Source organism: Callorhinus ursinus, unplaced genomic scaffold (genome assembly GCF_003265705.2).
Source record: "Callorhinus ursinus isolate GAN/ISIS: 27379988/994484 unplaced genomic scaffold, GSC_fseal_2.0 scaffold1, whole genome shotgun sequence".
Classification (NCBI taxonomy): domain Eukaryota; kingdom Metazoa; phylum Chordata; class Mammalia; order Carnivora; family Otariidae; genus Callorhinus; species Callorhinus ursinus.
In genome coordinates, this window is record NW_027397063.1 from 36,182,542 (window position 1) to 36,203,425 (window position 20,884).

The following is a 20,884-nucleotide window of genomic DNA, read 5'->3' on the forward strand; positions in this document are numbered from 1 at the left end:
AAGGCTTTTAAGTAAGTTCCATTGTTTATTAAAACCTGCCACCTGCCAATCTGAAATGGTTTCCCTCTCTCTCTTTGGAATGTCCTTGCCTTCCGTGTACAGAGGCCAGTTTGTGAACAGATAAGGAACCTCTGAACTGTGTCTGATGCATAAAAGAGACTTACGCTGGAGGTACTGTTTTGAAGATTGATAACATTGAAATAATAGTTGAACCCCTCAAACTGGTAAGTTTTTTTCTGAAAAGCTTGAAGACAGAGAAAACAAGAAGTAACAGATTCCCAAAGAATGTACAATTGTGCATTATTCAGAATATGGCAGTTTGGGATTATAGGATCAAATAATGTCATTGAGGAGTGAAATATTGAGTTTCTCAGAAACTATCTGTATTGACAAATCAGTGGTTTTAAGTTTTTAAAACTCTTCTCATTCTTGGTTGATAAAAATAAGGGCCACACTAAAGAGTTGTCTGAAACCAAAGCAATCTGTCCAACCAATTGTGGACTCCATGCCTAAAAGTTTAGATTCTTTCCAAAATCGTGCAGCATGGCCACAACTGTTATTCTCTGTCCTTATTTGAAACCATATAAAATTCAGTAATTGAGATTTGTTTTACTCACATGGAAGAACCTTTCTTGGGGGGAAAAAAACACATGCTACTTTGTAATTAATAAGAATCTACACATAAAACCAGTTTTCTTTCCAAAAAATAAAAATTAATCTTTCCAAAATTTAGCCAATAATAGGCTATAACTATGGAGACTCTAATATGCCTTGCAAATAGTGTTTGAAATGGCTTAAAAACAAAAAAAAATCTCATTTTATAAGTTAGAAATGGGACATGGATCTCTTTAGGCTAATGGAATGCCAAAGTTACAATAAGTTGGGAATATATGTATTTTCTTCTTTTAGAAAAATTTTTTTTCTTTCTTAGAAATAGAAAACTTATTGTTTCTCAGCACTATTCAAACTTAGGAGCTTTAAAATGGGTAGGTAAAATTGTGAATTCCTTACATGGAAATAGGCCTAGAGGATTGAAAAGCGCAACAAGGTTACTCCTTTCCAGTAATTTAGTACTTTCCTAGAAATCTTCGATCTATAATTTAGTCTCTTGAATGTGTTTACGTTCAAGGAAAGAGATTCCCTGGGGAGACAAATCATCAGTGAATAAATCGTCCTTATTTATAAATTAGTCTTCTGTATGTCTGATTATCAGGAATCAGTCTCCTAAAATATGATCATTCCTCCTTGGAAGGATAAAAATTGAGCTTCTCAGTCATGGCAGCTGAGGATGGAGTTTGGATCCTGATACCTCACCAAAAGAATTTCTCAGCATTTTATATTTCTTACCATAATTCATGTCTTGGGTAATCAATAAAACAAATTGATCAGTGTATTATAAAAGCCTGTATCCACTTTCTTACGTTTAATTATGCTGTGTTGGGTAAAATAGTCTCCATTTGCCTAAATGTTAAAATGCCATTATCATCTTTATTGCATTTATTTTATTGCACAAGATCCTGATGATAAACACTTTCACAAAAGCACTTAATGACTTGCCTTCCCTTCAGGATAATGATGATAATGCCTATTTGTTGTTGTTTTGTTTTTTTTCTTTTATTTCTGCCAACAATAAAGTGTCCATCTGTCATTCTTTTCTATATACTGAAACCATGCTGCTCTTGGCTTGGGTCACATTTGTAAATATTTCATTTATGAACCATTCCTCCTCCTTACTCGTCTGCAGTGCAGAAATATGTCACAAAAGATCAGCTGTCTTACAGTTCATGTGCCTCTAAGTCTGGCATCACATTTGCTCTGTCATTTCCTCAGTAGTTTCAGTAGGAAGTTGTCCTACATAATTCTCATGACTTTATTTATCAAATAATTATGCTAAAAGCTGTTTTATGTGTAAATGATATGACAACTAGTTGTCTTTATATTTTGTCTTCATATTTTTCCTGCCCATTTCTCTCATTATAGGCTATTTTCTTCCACAGGCAATATTACTTTACTGAAATCTCAGTATAATTCAATTTAGTGATTCAGGAGACAACACATATTTCTTAGGCAGCCAAGGATGGTGAAATTATGGTAAAAGGGTTAAAAATTACATTTTATTTAAATTATTCTTTTGCAGCATCTCTTCCGAAATATATATTATTGTATGAACAGATTATCAAGTTTTATGACATGACAATCATGTTTCATAAGCAGCTGAGTGTTTAAGTGTTCATGGACAGTTTAGTTAGCTGCTGTAGAGAAGAGTCTTCAACTAGCAATTTGGCTGTATCTTTTTTAGAGACTAAAGCTAGAGTATGGATGATATTTCTGCAAGTAGTTGGAGAGAGTGGATGGGGAAATCTAAGGGGAAAAAAAGCCACTGTTCTTACTTTTCTCTTAGAAGACTCTTGGTTGTTTTGTTTTGTTTTGTTTGAAGACACTTGGGAGTAGATTAACAAGAGAAACTCAAAGGGCAAAGAAGAGATAATCATGACCCGTGACACAATAAGCAAACTTTTGTTTGTTACTCATGTTTTTACATACTAAGTCATGCATGCTATCCTGGAAGAATGGCTAAAAAGATCAGAGTCTGTCGATAGCCAGGTTGGTGTGTATACTAAACATTAGAGAATTACTTGGTTAATGGCAGAGCAATTCCCAAGAATTGGTAGAATAAGAATTATGACTTGGCTAAGTTTACACAGGCACACAATATAATCTAAACGGAGGGTAATTTCTTTGGATGTTAGAAGTTGGACTTTTAGGAGTTCTTTTTCAATACAGTCTATGAGGAATTGCTTATGTGGTGTGGTATTAGCTATGCCATGAAAGAGTCCCAAGTTCACTGTTACCCAAAGCGTGCTGTAATCAATTCAAATTTAAGTTGGATAAATAAATAACACAGGAAGGGATAAGGAGAAATGAGTATTCATAAACACATTTGTGTGCTATTTTAGTGAAAATGTTTTCTTGATATGATGAGTGTTTTCAGTGGTGCAGCAGATAAGAAGGGATAATTTGAACACTGTGCACTGTTAGAGATGGGGATAGATGCACGGAGTTTGGACTGAGAGCAAGCAGTCTACGGGCACTCTTTGATGAAAGGGTTAGGGCCAGGTGGAGCAGAGAAAAGGACACCAAAAGTTATAGAAAGTGTCTTCTAACAACCCATTCTGTGCTCAGAACAAATGCCTACTTTGATTTTATTTTTTTCCAAAGACCACTTTGTCCCTTAACCACCTCTTAGAGAGGTCATGAGTAGCCTTTGACCTTCTCCCTTAAAAAGTAAGCAAAATGGCCACTTAAATTTTGTCCAGTGCCTACCTTCCGACTAATCCTGCACTGCTTTTTCAGTAGTTGGTTAAGAATGTTTTTTCCCAAGACATGAGTTTGTTCCCATGCCCATTCAACTGTTCATCTGTTCATTCATTCATTCATTTATTCATGCACACATGCATGCATGCATTCATTTTATTCAAAAAATACACACACACGGCCCCTGCCCTTGAGGAGCTCATACTATATTGGCAGAACTAATTTTTAAATTAAATATTGATAATTATATCTTTCTTAAAAAAAGGTTTTATTTATTAATTTAGAGAGAGAGAGAATGTGACTGGGGGGAGGGGCAGAGGAGAGGGAGCCTGAGTGAGAGAATCTCCAGCCGACTCCTCGCTGAGCACAGAGCCTGATGTGGGGCTGGATCCCAGGACCCTGAGATCCTAAAACCTGAGCTGAAACCAAGAGTCAGAGCCTCAACTGACCAAGCCACCCAGGCGGCCTGATAATTATATCTTGATTTGGCCATAATTTCAATGGACAAAAGAATATTGTCCTTTCAAAGTTGCTTAATACATTTGTTTTTCAAAATTTTAACAATACAATTATGATTTTTTTTACCTGATAATTTTTTATAGCTGATGACTAAAGTTTGGATTAGTAAATGTTTACTTCCAGTAATGTGTACTTCAGTTTTTTTAATTTCTTACTCTAAATAAAACACTGTTTGTTCTGACAATTTAGTAGATATTTCTTGTATTTGGGATTATTTCAAAAAGTAGTTTTCAGGTAGAAAATTATTATTTTCCTTACTGTTGACTACTGGGATATATTTCTAAAATCTATTCATCTTTGGAACTTGTATAGAAACTGAGATAAATGGTCCAGTTACTGCCAGTTTTATGGAGATGTTGATATGCTATTGGATGTTTGCCCTTTTGAAACAGCAGTTTAATTTTACACATTCTACTGAATAGCTGCAGTCTTTTCTCTTCTGTACCTTCTGAATAAGGGCATTTTAAACTTTTTTGCTATAATCTGTGTTTGAATAAACTATGGCATGTGAGTTGACACAAAATTCCTAATAGTGGTAGTGAAAAAATGATATCACACACTCCTTGAGGCTACACATAGTATCTCATAAACTTTCTATACCATGAAATAGCTAATATAGCATCTTAAATGTAACAGACTCAATAAATGTTGAAATAATGTCAACATGTCTTAAAGTAAAATCAAGTAACATTTTTGTGACTACACATGTCCTAATGAAGGAAGTTAAAAACGATTTCCATTATGTCCATGTAAGTGTAATGGAGAAAAAAAAAAACAAAAAAAAACACAATATTGCAAAGGGAAAAACTCCCTTCCATTTCCAGGGGAAAAAAGAAGTCTTTACTCATATACTTTTCTCTTAGATTCTAGTAAAACTCATTATTTCTTTCTTAGTGCAAAGCCATTATTATTTCTTTTTAGAGTAACGGCTTCAATATTTTTTTTTAGACTGTTGTCCCATCATGTAGAAATGGTTTTACATTGAGATGGCCATTATATTGTAGATAAGACTAGATAAGACTTTTAAGTAAGTAGTCATAATCTGTTTTTAACAGAGCTCTAAAAACAATATTTAAATGCATTTCAAACCTTGAGTTTGAAGTGTCAATGGTTTGGGCTAATTGTGGAATATGTATGTTGTGAGTTTCTGTGCCAAATGAAAAAAATCACGACATTTATTAAATGTATGACTAGCAAATCTAAAATCAAAGCCAAATAGTCTTTTCTACCTATTTAATCTCTCTGTAATTGAAACAAATGGAAATAATACAGGTCCTACACAAAACTACTTAGTTTATAGATCAAAGTGCAGAGGATGCCAAAATGAAAGAATTATATTTGCTATTAAATAGGAACATGCCAAATTTCTTTTCCTTTTTTTTTTTAGTCTATAGAAATAACTGAACAGTTTGATGGGGAAAGCATGACTTGTGAGGTGACTCATTGATAAGTCTTACTGACCTTGCTTAGGAGCCTTGGGGTGCACCTGTCATTTGGTGACTCTATCATGGACCAGATCCACATCTGGGTTCTTGGGTCTATGGGTAAGCTTGCCTGTCTTAATGGCAGGCGTTAAAAATGATTTAAGATGAAGCAAATAAAGCTGTGTCAAGCAGGATAGCAATATAGAGGTTCTTTGAGGAAAATAGGACGATGTGGAAGTGAGGATGAACCCTATTAGTTATATTTTTAATCAACTATTATTGATAAGGTTTTCGGTAGTTCTTAACTCCAAGTATAACTTGCCTTCTAAATAGCAAACTAGCTTGAATTTTTTTGCTTTTTTCTCTATTTAAGGTGATAAGGAAGGAAAAGAATTTCTGGTTATTATAGCTTATTTTTCCATCAGAACTGAAAAAGAGTGATCTGTTTTCCAGAAGGGACAGAGGCAGAGAGGCTTGAACCTGCTTTCTGAAAAAGATACCATTTTTTAAAAAGATTTGATTTATTTATTTGAGAGAGAGAGCACAAGCAGGGAGAGCGGCAGGCAGAGGGAGAGAGAAGCAGACTCCCCGCTAAGCAGGGAGCCTGATGCAGGGCTCCATCCCAGGACCCTGAGGTCATGACCTGAGCCGAAGGCAGACGCTTAACTGACTGAGCCACCCAGGCGCCCTAAGGTGTCATTTTCTAGTAGAGTAGAAAGCTGAAGGAAGGGTTTGAATTCAAAAGTTCTAGCCTTTATTTTATTCTCTAAATTTGAGAAAGCTGTTTAATGTCACTGTGTTCATGTTACTTTATGTTTCAAATAGGATTTTCAAACTCTCACATGGGGTAGGAAAATTAATCATGAACACCACCTGTATTAAAAATAGGCAAGCAACCACAGAACTAAGAAAGGCATGACAAAACAAAATGCTGTAAATACACCTAATGAACAAATACTGATCTCAGTTTCTAGATAAAAGTAGTTTCGCTATTTTTAAGAAAGAATGATTCTCTTTGGAAAATGTTGGCTTAAAATAATACCAAAACACATAGGGGCATACTAGAGGTAAACATAATAATCCCATATTTATTTAAAGCAATCTGTGTACGATTTTTTTAGGAATTAAATATTGATTCTGACTTTGTGTGAAGGTAGATACCCATAGTTACACAGATCTGGAAATTGAAGCTGTGATTTTTGTCAATCAAAAATATACGATTATGTCAAAACTAAATCATTTAATGTAGCAATGTGAATGTCAGTTTAAAGCAGGATCTAAACAGGATGATATTCAAATAGATGAGTGCTAAAATATGTAGAAATAAAAAATATATATACATACACATACATATATATGCATGTTTATAATTAGAAGTATTCTCTGACTATATCTGGTCATGATGTCAGAAACATTCCCTTTGTTTATTAGCTAGTTTGTTTGGAGCTATGGGTGTTAGTAGGGTGTATTACAGTCAGTGGAACATGACTGGAATTAACTATCAAAAGCCTCTGCTACTATGTTGTTACTAAATAACTTAGTAACTTTACCTTTCTTGGATTTATTTGTGAAATAAAGGCTCTAAATTGAATGATTATAAGAAGAAATGCCTTGTTCTCTTTCACATGAAGTCTGTTGGAGAATACTGATAAATCTTTGGACTCAATCCACATGCCATTAACTCGAATTTTTACAACAAAATTATCCTAGAAGAATAACTGCTTTCTTAGTGGGTTGATTGATTTCTTTTGCTTAATTTGTCAAATGATGTACAAAAAAAATCCTGTCCTTTTTTTTTTGTGCAGTTGGGGTAAAGATATACTACAGACCTATAACCTAATTGTTTTTATTTATTTATTTATTTTTTTATTTTTTAAAGATTTTATTTATTTGACAGAGAGAGAGACACAGCGAGAGAGGGAACACAAGCAGGGGAGTGGGAGAGGGAGAAGCCGGCTTCCCGCGGAGCAGGGAGCCCGATGTGGGGCTCGATGCGGGGCTAGATGCGGGCTTGATGCGGGGCTCGATGCGGGGCTCGATGCAGGGCTCCATCCCAGGACCCTGGGACCATGACCAAAGCCAAAGGCAGACGCTTAACGACTGAGCCACCCAGGCGCCCCATAACCTAATTGTTTTTAAAATATCTCTTAAGCTTATTAAAAGGGATGTAGTTAAAGACTTGATAAATTATTCAAGGACAAGAAATTAGCATTGAGCTTTTTAATCTTAGGTACTCATTAGTCTCATTTAATCCAGTACTATCAATCTTGTCTTTATCATTTGATATCTTCTTTTAGAACACAATGAAATTTTCTTATAATTTCCAAAAGGATGCGTAAAGGGAGTACTAAAAAATTAAGAGACATTTTCAGAAAGAAATACAATATGCTGGAAATTTATTTCTAAAAGTAAATAGGAAAATTGTGTGTGGTTTAGCAAACATTTATGCATTATGTTGCTTATTAAACAATATAAACATTTTCAAAACTTTATTTTGATACCACCAACCTACTACTCCTTACACTTATTTTTGATTTATCCAATTTCTTATTGATAATATGAATAATTATATTTTCATATGCACTCCTTACATAAATAATAGGTATTAATTGTGCTATATTTTAAAGCTTGACATTAAAGTAAAAATAAAAAAGTATTGACTTTTTACTGAAGTTTATGTTAACGTAGTGGTTTTTTCCTCTTTTAAGTTTACTGTATTTTTGCAATGTGGTAGGGACTAGATAACTCTTGTTTAAAGCCAGCAGGAGGAGCTCTCACCTTGCTGGGTTCAATGCAATTAGTGTGCCTGAAAAACCTGAATTTGTGGGGGTTTTATGTATGAAACAAATAGTAAAATGTAAACATTTGTCACGTGTAGTAGTATTAAAAATCTCAAACTCCTTAGTTTTATTTTAATATCAGTTTATCAGTCACTTGTCAGGAATGCAAATTTGAAATTTTACTGTTCTTATGAATTTTTTAAAAAGTATGATTGCAGTTTAAAGAGGAAAATAAACAATTTTATAAATATTGCTTCTTGAAGCTAATAAAGACATAAGAAAATTCTAAGGATCTACACTTTTGTAGGTATATACATATTTCTCTTGTTTGTTTGTTTTGACATGAATATACTTCACAGTTTATATATGCTAAATATTGAGAACCAAGCAGCCTAACAGTTTTAAGAAAAAAAAAATTGGGACAACTAATCAATTAATTAGTTTGCCAGTCTATGAAAAATGAATCTCTGTTGGTGGACTTTAATATTACAGATTTTTGAACACTCTGCTCCAGTAAACCCCTTGATTTAAATGGTGTGATTTATATGTAGTACTGGTAAATTTTCTGTAGAATCCATTGATGAGAAAATGAGGATAAAAGATTTTGGATCAGCAAAAGAAATAGTGATGTTTCTCTGTATCTACAAAAGTAAGAGCAAAGGGAGGCAAACCAAGAAACAGACTCTGGACTATAGAGAACAAACTGATGATTACTAGAGGGGATGGGGGTGGGGGATGGGGGAAATACGTGATGGGGATGAAGATGTGCACTTGTGATGAGCACCAGGTGTTGTATGGAAGTGTTGAATCACTCTATTGTACACCTGAAGCTGATAACACACTGTGTGTAAACTAACTTGAATTTCAATAAAAACTTTTATAAAGGGTAAGAAGAAAAACACTTAAAAAATTTAAAAGTTTTAAATGTTTTACAGAGGACATTCTAGCATCAGTCTCCTTGTTTGGAATCCAAATTTGTTTCTGATCTCAAGGAAAACTACTTAACCTTTCTGAGGCTCAGTTTTCTCATCTGTTAATTGGGTATTTTAAAAAAGAAACAACTTATATGACAATGTGGAGGCTATTTGAAGAAGAAAATAATGGAAAGTTCTTCCTACAGGGACTGTGAATTAGTATCATTATTTTGCCAGCCTGCAGGGAAATAATGATTATTTTTAAAAGTATAAATGTGCTCCATGAGTTACATTGAACTTTTGAGTACTCAGAACTGCATACTGGTCTTTAATACTTCTGAATTCTTTTCAGTAGCATATAACAAAAATAACTTTCATTTGATAATAAGATAAACATATCTTTGGTATTTATTATAATGATATCTTCAGCTATTTTATCTAAAATGTGAGATTGTTACACTGAATGAACCCAAATGCCATCAAATATTTTTGTATAATTTGTGTGTATGAGAATGAATGTATATATGTGTGTGTGTTTGTATATATGATTGAGATATATATATATATATATATATATATATATATATCATCCTTATTGTATTTTATTTTATTTCCAGGCTTGTTAGCATTGTATGTTAATAGGAAATAAATGAAACTTTTAAGAAACGCTTTTAAAAAGCTCTAGCCCTTTATGTGTCTTTTTTTCTCTTTAGATGATGTTAACAGCCATTGAAAACCATTAGCTAAATATATTAATTCATTAAGAGTAGAAAATGGGATAGCCTAATTCAGTCATTCCTTCTTCATTTATTACCTGAACTATTTCAGTAAGAGAAATGTTACTTCATTTAACTATTTCTTTATTCATAAGTAGATTATATAGAAAAAGCAAAATGTTTTGTTTTCAGATTATTTACCAGTTTTTTAAAATAATGCTTTCCTAGTATTCTGCAAAAGTTATCAGTTGGTATATTTTATCATTATGAATCATTATGAATGCATTAACCTTGGGTATATGATCAGATTATCCATTTTTGGCCAGTGGAAGCCTATGAAAGTTGGTTCCCAAGTCTTTTTAACATAATCCTAGTAGACATTGGTATGTAATTGTATAAAAAATAAATGGAACTTGAATCTGATCAAGCTACTAAATCTACCAATTTAAAGAAAATAAAGGGAATGGGAGAGCATGTTCAATGATATCTCACAATTAGAAAAACCTAGAGTGTGGGATGAAATAACCTATTTTTTTAGTAAATTTGATTTCAAGTAGTGAAAAAGATAACTGTCTAGTAATTAAAGAAATATATTAAAACAACAATAAGATACCATTACACACCTCTTAGAATGCCTTTAAAACCTGGACAATACCAAATCCTGCTGAGCATGTAAAGCAACTGGAAAACCATATTCTGCTAATGCCATTTTGGAATACAATTGGACAGTTTCTCAAAAATAGGCATTCTTGGGACGCCTGCATGGCTCAGGTCATGATCACAAGTCCTGGGATGGAGTCCCACATCAGGCTCCTTGCTCAGTAGGGAGCCTGCTTCTCCCTCTGCCTGCCACTATCCCTGCTTGTGCGCACGCTCTCTCTCTGACCAATACATAAATCTAAATAAATAAATAGGGCGCCTGGGTGGCTCAGTCGTTAAGCGTCTGCCTTCGGCTCAGGTCATGATCCCGGGGTCCTGGGATCGAGTCCCACATCGGGCTTCCTGCTCAGCAGGAAGCCTGCTTCTCCCTCTTCTGCTCCCTCTGCTTGTGTTCCTGCTCTCGCTGTCTCTCTCTCTCTCTGTCAAATGAATAAATAAAATCTTAAAAAAAAAAAATCTAAATAAATAAATAAATAAATAAGTACTCTTCCTATAACCCAGGAATCCCTGTTTACTATGGAGAAGTAAAAGCATAGGGTCATATAAAAATCTATACATGAAAGTTTATAGTGGCTTTATTTATAACAAATGCATTATGCTACGTGAAAGAACCAGGCCCAAAAAGGCTTCATGCTATATGATTTCATTGATTTGATGTTTTGGGAAAGGCAAAAATCATAGGGACAGAAATTAGATTAAAGTGGTTGCTAGTGTCTGGGTTGTGGAAGGGATTCACCAAAAAGGATCATGGGGGAAATTTGGGGGGCGATGGAAATATTCCATAGCTTGATTGTAGCAGTGGTTACACGGATGTGGGGGTTTGTCACAATTCAAAGAAAAGTACATTTAAAGAGGGTGATTTTTTTATTGTAAGTAAATCATACTTCAGTAAATCTAACTTAAAAGTTAATGGGGGAAATTAGATTAAAAAAAAAACAAAAAACAAAGAACAGTGTCAACTCACTGCAATGAATAGCACTTATCTTGAACTCGATTTTCCTGTTCAAGGTAAGTTGAGACAATAGGGATATTTGATGACATTAAAGAATTACTACTTGTAATAAATTAAGATATTGTTGCTATATTAAAAGGAGTCTTTATCATAGAAATATACACTGAAATTTTTGTGGATGATTATTACTGGAATTTGCCTCAAAGAAATTCTGCAGTGGGAGAGAGTAGGTAAACATATATAGATGAAGTAAGATTGACTATAAGTTGGTAATTATTGAATCTGGGTGATGAGTACATGAGGGTTCATTTGACTGTTTTCTGTATACTCTAATATATGTTTGAGAATTTTCCACAATAAAATTTAAAGAATTACAGCTCAGTTTTACAAATGTATATTTAGTAAACTGATTTTAACAGTACTGAAAGAATATTCTACAATGAGTAGAGTTCATCAGAAATTGACGTATGGTTTTGTACTTAAAAATTAATAAAACATAGTGATTCAAATAAGAAAAACCACAGAATCCTTACAATAGACACCAAATAGCATACTATCAGTGGAACATTTTAAAACTACAAATAGAAAACCCCACTTTCTTGACTATGTGAAGATCTAAAACTCACGATGAAATACCAAAGCATTGTTTCTCAGAGTATGATCCATGGCCTACTGGCATCTAGGGGACTTGGAGTTAGTAGTTAAAAATAAAGATTTGAATCATGGGCCCTACAATTTAACTCCTGGAAACACCACAAAAATCCTCCCCATTTGATATCTATCTTTCCAACCTCATTTCTATCCTGCCAGTTCCCCAAATAATCCCCACTGCTAGTTCTGACACCAGCAACTGAAAACTGATTTAGTTATAGCTCAGTTACTTTATTCTAAAAATAAACCATTTGTTTCTTATCACATCTAATTGAAAGTCCCTTTGTCCTAGGTCAGCTCAAATTGCATCTCCTTTATGAAATTCTCCCAGACCTCTGTACTAGCCCTAATGTAACTTAATTGCTAGGCTATTATATAATCTTCCATTTTAAAATTTAACAGAATATGTTCTAATCATTTGTTTTTCTGTCTGCCTTTTGATCAGATTATGAGTAACTTTTGGTCAGGAAAAAAGATGCATGGTTTTTATTTTTGCTTTTGCCTTAGCTGTCAGTATACCCACACATACAATAATAATGTAATCTATGCTTTAAAGATAGTAGATTTATTAAAAATGAGTTGTTTTCATACTATGCAAATCATATATAAGGGCATTTAACAACATTAAAAGGAGCTACAGAAGCCTGCTTTAACAGTTTTTCTTTCTTTATTGTGGTATAAAAAGACTATATATGAAAGTCGTGGGGGAAGCAAAGGTGACTATTCCATTGTTGGTCCCCAAACTGGCCCCCTATTCATGCAGGCCAAGAGAGACTGCAGAAAGAGGCAGACCACTCCAGATTGGTAGGTGGCAGGGCTAATAAGCAAGGAAACTTGTCTTGGGCAGCTGCAAGATTCCACACCCACCCACCAGAATCTTAAAGTTTGCATAGAAGCCTTAACTGGGTTCAGTCATGTATACTATCCAGGTGGTCTCAACAACATGTTACTCTCTCAAGGCTCTGTCCTTAGAACAGCTCCCACTACCGAAACAGTAGGCAGAGCTTACATTCTGAGGTTGGGGGAGGGGAGTGAAGAGCCCCCCGTTGCCTGGGTCCAGCTCAAGGGTCAACTGTCAGTCACATCATCTTGATTACCTCCATCAACATTTATCAGTTTTAAAAGCCAGCTATTAAAAATGACTTAATTCTGTCGCTCAGTTATCTATTTTATTTAGCATTGTTAAACACAAATTACATATTTTGAAAATAAGTTATAACTACCTCATGTATTTTATCATTACTTAATGTTATTATATTAGTATTTAGTATACACAGTTAATTTTAAAGTAAATAATGCAGCATATTAAAACTAATGCAATGAATAATAGTAAAGGTAGTTGACATTAATGATTTAAATAACGTTTTTGCATCGATTGAAAAATTCATGTAAGGTTTTTTTGTTTTTTTTTTTTTTAATTCCAGTTGTGTTGCTTGATACAACAACTGTGCTGGGAGAGCTGGGATGGAAAACATATCCGTTAAATGGGGTAAGTTTAAATATGTTTTCAAAATTTTCATCCTTGCTAGGTTTTTAGGGTCTCATAATAGTTAAAAGAACAGTGGATTTGGGCTCTAGGTAGTATTAATTTTAGCATATAACTAAAGTTCCAGAGAAAAGATTAAAATACAATTAGAACTTGTAACCAATGAGAATGTTGTATAAAATCTTTGCTTTCTTTTAAATTAGTCTTTCTTTAATATAGTGTTTATATATAGTAACATTGGACTGTCTCCCATATAAATGTTTTCTCATAGAAAAAATTTCTGTGTATAAGTTCAAGACAGTTTTTTATATATAGGTTTATTAAATTTGGTAACCTCAGTGAGTATTTGTCCATAAACTTTAGATTATCATAAGTGGATTTTACAGATATTAACAATTTGTTTTTTATTAGAAAATATCTGTACTAAAGTAGTATGTGTTTTTTGAACTTGACAAAAAGAAATATTATGATTAGGTTTTTGTTAGCTGAGAGTTCTTGCTTTTGAAAGTCGTGTAATTTAAGGGTGTGTAATTTACAAACTACAATTTTTCAAGTACTGATATCATTTTAGCTGTGGTTATAATTGCTTTTTAATATGGTTTAATGTATTTTGCATCATTTTGACATTGCAATGTATTTCTACTTCTTTTTTTAATTTTAAGTTAAAATGAAAGGGTGGTTTGTGAAGCTTTTTATTTAGATTTTGTCTAATTAAGCAAAATGTTCAGTAATGGAGGTACTCAGCTGTTATTCAGATATACTTGGGTTAGCTTTTCTTCCTTTTTTTAGAAATTGTATTTTTCTCATTCATCAGATTCTAAGTTGATATTTTTACATTGCTTTTTCCATTACATCTGCAAATTTAAATCCAACAGAAGTTGACTGAAAAATGTTTAATTTTTTAGAATCATTCAAATGTTGTTTGAATTTGGCCTTTTATAGCAACAGTTACTCATTTACAAATATTGTTTGAATTTGACCTTTTATAGCAACAGTTACTCATTTAACATGTGTGTTTTCAAGTATAAATTTCTATGAAGAGTTAAATCTTCCTTTTTTCAACAGGCTATTTTTTCTTTAGATTTCTTTGTTTTATAGACCGATTTTATTTTTTCTGAAATTTTCGTTTTATTCTCATAAAGCTCTCATCAAACCATTTCTGAAAATAAATCTTTGAAACTATCTTTATACATTCATGATCTTATTTTCATTAAACATCAATATTTATTGACTGTATTAAGCATGTCAAATTTATTACAGTTACTTTGAAGAACGAATGAAACATTTTTTTAAAAAATTATCTTCCGAGATATGTACCTCTTTCCTTTCTCAGTATACAAAGTAATTTATAAGAACTTATAAAGTTTATAAGTGCTACTTTTCCATTGTTTAAAAAAATGACAAAAAATATTAGTGATTATATTATCACTGGCTTCATGTAGTCATAGCCAAAGAATCGTGTGAGGAACAGAAGGAGCTATATCCCTGCTCCAGTGATTGTATTTGTCTTGACCAGGCTGCATTTCAAAGCATACTGGTGAGGAGGAGACACAGGGACTTAAAGGGTTACAAATAAACTTACTGCTATTGTTCTCTTACTGATCTTGTCATAGGTGTTGTGAAAGGGAGATTTTTTTTTTTCCCCTACTCTTTCTGGCTTATTACTTAGAGAAGGGGTGGAATTGTTTGAAAAGTAATGCTTACCCAGAAGTTTTCTGTTTGCAGACACTGCGCTAAGAATTTTATTTTATTTTCACAATAGCCTGATGAGGTATATCTTAGTTCTGTTTCCCAGTCGGAGAAACCTCACCTTAAAGAAAGTAAGGAACACAAAATACCGACAAGTTATAGGTTAAGTAGTGAGTGATGAGATTTAATTCGAACTTAGTGATTTCTGACGAAAGCCTGCATCTTCATCATGGCACTAGTAACAGACAGGAGCTTTGGAAACTTCATGAAAGTCCAGTCATTTATGTTGATATTTGCATAATTGATTCAGATTTCTTTTCTCCCTTTGGTAAACATAGTACTTGACTGAGATGAACATTTTGGACACCAGCCTCAGATTTGCAGGAGGAAAGGGTGAAAGAAGAAAGGAAGGAGAATACAGGAGAAAATAAGTAGGATGGATTAGGTTTAAAAGGGAGGGATGGTTAATATTTATCAAGCGTTTACCATATGGGAGGCTTCGTTTAAAGCAGTTTACTCACATGAGTCCTAGAAATCAATAATAATTTTACCCCATTGAAAGATATGGAAATCGAGACTCAGGTACATTAAATGACTTTTACAAGGTCACAGAGCTAGGAATTAGTGCAGCAAAAATTCTAAGCCAAGTAGATACTTACCTTTAACACACACATGCTTTTTATTTCCTGTAAGATTCTACCATATAAATATAAAGACCAGTGACCAACATGTATAAACTACAGAGGGAAAAATCACACAGGGATTCAGACATTAAGACATAAATTGAATACTCAGTTACCTTGGAATGTCACTGTTGGAATGAGCTATGTTACTCTTAGATTATCCCTCAAAAAATAGTGCGTACATAGCATGTGAAAGCAATAGGAATACTTGAAAATGAAAACATATGGACATAGTTTATAATAGATGAAGCTACATGAATTAGGTGAAACAAAGGTGAATCCAGGGAAACAGTAAAATGGATATATGATTTACGTAACAGTAAAATGGATATATGATTTAAAGAAAACATATAGCTTCAATTTCTTTTTAGTGAAGTGGGTATATTACTGTTGAGAATAAAGTTTACTTAAAGCTCTTTATAGGTTAAAACAAGTAAGGAAATAATCAGTAAGGATGAAGAACTTTGCAAAAGGCTCTAAAAATGGTGAGAATTGGGCGCCTGGGTGGCTCATTAGTTAAGCGTCTGCCTGCCTGTGGCTCAGGTCGTGATCCCGGGGTCCTGGGATCGAGTCCCACATCGGGCTCCTGGCTTGGCGGGAAGCCTGCTTCTCCCTCTCCTCCTGCTTGTGTTCCTGCTCTTGCTATTGCTCTGTCAAATAAATAAATAAAATCTTTAAAAAAATAAAAAGGTGAAAATGAAAATCATCTAGACATCAATATTAGTTAAATAATTTAAAATCTATAGAAACTGTTAATCAGTTTTAAAAGGATATTTATTGAGCACTTTCAAATCTTACCGAAACTCTGAGAATCATTATTCCCAATTTACAAGTGATGAAGCAGAGATTCAGAGTGTTTAAGTAATAGAGCCAAGTAGCTATATGAATAGCTACTAAATGAAAAAATTGAGGGTTAAACTTGCTTCCACCTGTATCTGAGAGATGTGGCAATATTCACAAAATCCTTCACATATGCAAAAATAAGGCAAGGCTAACACTGTTTTGGTTTCTTCCACTTAAGCCTTATGCTTTAGAAGGTTTTTCTGTTAGAAAAAACTGGGTGTTGCTGATCACTAATATCTCAGAAATTATTCAACACTTAATGTCTGTAATATTCCTAGTAACCAAGTAAAATGGAATTTTCATGTCTTTATATTAGATCTGTACATAAACATTTATAATCCAATAAATAGCGGTATTTGGATACATTAGAAATATTTTTTGGGGGATGCCTGAGTGGTGCATTCAGTTAAGTGTCCAACTCTTGGTTTTGACTCGGGTCATGATCTCAGGGTTGTGAGATCGAGTCCTGCATTGGGCTCCACACTCAGCAGAGAGTCTGCTTAAGACTCTTTCTCCCTCTCCCTCTGTCCCTCTGCCCCGCTGCCCTGTTCTTTCTCTCTCTCTCCCTCTCAAATAAATAAATCTTTTTAAAAAAGAATTTTTTTATGTTTCAGTTTATAACATTTAAACTACCATTTATATCTGTATATTAAAATTGTAATTTTATCTGTTTGAAATTGTATGACTTTTTCCAGGTTGTCAGGTTTGTTGAGGCATGCTAATGTGAATGGCCATTTTGACTAAAGTTTACTTTTTTTCAGAGACACTATCTCAGTTGATTTTCAAATATGCCACGGGTAAAAAAGACAACTAGATAAATTTCGCAACTCTATGAAATCAAGTAATTGGTATTTCTCTGAATGAAGATTTCCTAGGAATAACTTTTCAATTGATAATTTTTTTCTATAAAGAGTTGAACTAAGAGACATCTTTGAAATTATATACTATATAAAATATGTGATTTAATGACTTTAGAGATTTTTAAATTTTTTTTACTTAAAATAGCCATCCCACCAGTAGTATCATGCTACTAAATGGAGTAGACATTTACAATGTCTGTGAATAAAACCCATTACTGGTAATTTGAGTAGGAGGTAAGCACCTCTGGTTAGAGAATGTGGAACATAGATGAGTGAGTAGTTTTGAACAAATGACTTCTTAGGCTTGCAAAAATGAAAAAAATATATGTGTATGTATTTACTGAAATGCTTGCTAGTCAACTCATTTGCATCAACATTTAAAATATGTGATGTCCACAATTCAGTTTAGCAAACTTCCATTTTATGCTCTTTGTGCCAAGTACCTTGTTAGAGTACTTATAGCTCCAGAAACCTCATAGTATAGAGATCATTCTGCATAATCATAAGGTCGGAGAGTGTCTTCAGGCAGTTTTGCAGAATGGCTTGTGAAAGAATAATGAAGGGAGGGATTAATTCTGATCAGGGAATATTGGTAGTAGGATGTGACATTAGCTCTTTCTGATAAACTGTGAAGGAATCCCAAATGGGCTGGACAAGAGGGTGGAAAGCATCTGCTAGGCAAAGAGATTAACTTGAGAAAAGACAGAGCATTCTTAAACGTGTGCACTAAGTTTTGGGAATGTTGAAAATATTTTGTGTGGTTGGAGTGAAGGGTTTTGTGGTAAATAGGACAGTGATTGTAGGATAATGATATTGTGGAAGACTTAGAATTTCAGTGTCTTAATTGACGTAGGTAGTGTATAGCTCAGTCCCCGTAAATAGAAGTAAGAGTAAAAACTTTCTGGATTCAGTGAAACAAACAAACAAAAAGTATTAAAGCTTTCTTTTGTTTTAGATAATAATGTAGACCCATGGAAATGAAAGGTGCCTTAGAAAATTGTTAGCAAAGGATGTTCAAAATATAGGTAATAGGACATTATTGATATATTGAGAATGGAGTGAAACTGAATAATTACACTTGTGTATATAATGAAGCTTGGTGTTAGAAAAGAATGAATATATCAGAGATTTTGGTAACCAGTGGTTATAATTCTTAATGCTGTGCTGTCATGGTCTAATGTGAAGAATTTTATGTCTACATAATTTAAAACTCTTAAGAGCTTTATCTTATAAGTGTCCCTTCCATCCTTGATCTGTCAATTACTACACTAACATAATAAAATTATGATGATATAGCAGACTAGGTAATAGTGCCATGATAATCAATGAAAGAATGCTGCCTGAATAAAAATTTTCACATAACACTATAGAAGTTATCAGTGAATATTGAAGAAATGTTTTCATAAATATTAAGTATAGGCATATGTCCTGGATTTTTCATTTGCTATAAATAACTGATACCTGGTTAATACTAAATCTTACTCCTTGCAAAACTGAAAGACCGATTTAATTTTGAAAATCTCCTGGGAAGAAGATAGTCTTTAAGAAGTCATGCTATTTTAATGCTAATGAGAAAAAAGAAACATGAAAGATACTGTTCATGCAGCAACTTTGTACAAAAGAAGAAATTAAAAAAAATGTATGTCTTGAGTTTGTTCTCATAATGTGAAAAGGTGTTAAAGAAAAATTATATAAATTTTCTTGAAACATTTACTTATGTTTACTCCTTTCCTTTAATATTTTTATTCCAATTTGGTTTTAGCCAATATATAACATTGTAGATGAAAGAGAATAATACAATAAGAAGATCTGTAGTTGAGTGTGACATCCAAAATCCTTAATATGCATTACAGATTTGGTTCCATTCAATGCCACATAGCAGTAGGGTATGTCACAGTGGGGACCCTGGCTCAACATTAATTCTGACTAATAAAAAGTAACTGCTACCCACCAGAAAAATGAAAGACTTCATAATATAAAAAAAGAATTTCATGATTAAAGACTTTTACATTATTTTCTTTGAGTTTTTTAAATTATATTTGATACTACTTAAGATTCAATAGCCATATGGCTTTTTAGTTTTGATACCATAATTGAAAAGATAAATGACTTGTTTGGGTAGCCACATACTGATTATTAACAGTACTTACACCTAACAAAATCTGATAGTTAAAAGATAACATTTGATGATAATAATTCCATAAGGTATTATTTTACTTATACTTAGTATTACAGATACTTAATGTTGATACAAAGAATTTGATTTTTAAGCACTCCATCAATCTCACCTGAAAGATTTTCACTATTTCTTTCGATTCATAGTAATATTTTTAGCAAGAAAATGAAAGTTTTGCTTATCCCAGATTTTTTTCCCCCCACTCTCTTGTTTTGGCTACTTGTATACATAGTAGATCAGATCTTTGTTACACAGTTGTAGTGGACATAGATATAGGCACTCCAATACTCAAAATCAAGCTTCCTTTTCAACAGTGAAGAACACTTTAACAAAAAGAGGTAAGAGAAAGCTGACTCCTAGTAGAAAAAAAAAGTGTTTTTGGATATTAAGTTGCATTTTATATTAATTATGACAATTAGAGATTAGAAAACTTTGTTTCTCAGATGTCAAATATTGATTTCAAATATCATTTGTATTTTTGCATGTTGTGACTTAGATGATCTTTAGGGTTTGTATAACGCAAGATGATACGAGATATGTGATCTTATCTGTTAAACATAGTGAATTGGTATTAGGAAATTTACCCTGAAGTAATAGGAGAATAGTGATACAGGTCATTCATGTCTAAATAAAACTATAAGTGAACATATAATTCAGTTGCTAATGATTTTTAATGAAAAAAATGATTTTTTTATCACCTCACACCAGTCAGAATGGTTAAAATTAACAAGTCAGGAAATGACAGATGTTGGCAGGGATGCGGAAAAAGGGGAACCCTCCTACACTGTTGGTGGGAATGCAAGCTGGTGCAACCACTCTGGGAAACAGTATGGAGGTTCCTCAAAAAGTTGAAAATAGAGCTACCATACGATCCAGCAATTGCACTACTGGGTATTTACCCCAAAGATACAAATGTAGGGATCTGCAGGGGTACGTGCACCCTGATGTTTATAGCAGCAATGTCCACAATAGCCAAACTGTAGAAAGAGCCAAGATGTCCATCGACAGATGAATGGATAAAGAAGATGTGGTATATATATACAATGGAATATTATGCAGCCATCAAAAGGAATGAGATCTTGCCATTTGCAATGACGTGGATGGAACTGGAGGGTGTTATGCTGAGTGAAATAAGTCAATCAGGGAAAGACATGTATCATATGACCTCACCATCATATGAGGAATTCTTAATCTCAGGAAACAAACTGAGGGTTGC

The 20,884-nt window shown here is 33.3% G+C and overlaps 1 protein-coding gene across 10 annotated transcripts in view; it reads left to right on the top strand.

Annotated features, from left to right (window-relative positions):
* The window catches only part of EPHA6 (EPH receptor A6), an 831,631-nt gene that overhangs the window by 55,256 nt on the left and 755,491 nt on the right, over positions 1–20,884 (top strand). For all 10 annotated transcript variants that reach the window (XR_012378040.1, XM_073892326.1, XM_073892340.1 and 7 more), the window contains exon 2: positions 13,356–13,420. Coding sequence is in view for 9 of the 10 variants with exons in the window: in XM_073892326.1 (XP_073748427.1) it covers positions 13,356–13,420 (65 nt within the window). In the remaining variant the exon portion in view is untranslated. The remainder of the gene's footprint in view (positions 1–13,355; positions 13,421–20,884) is intronic.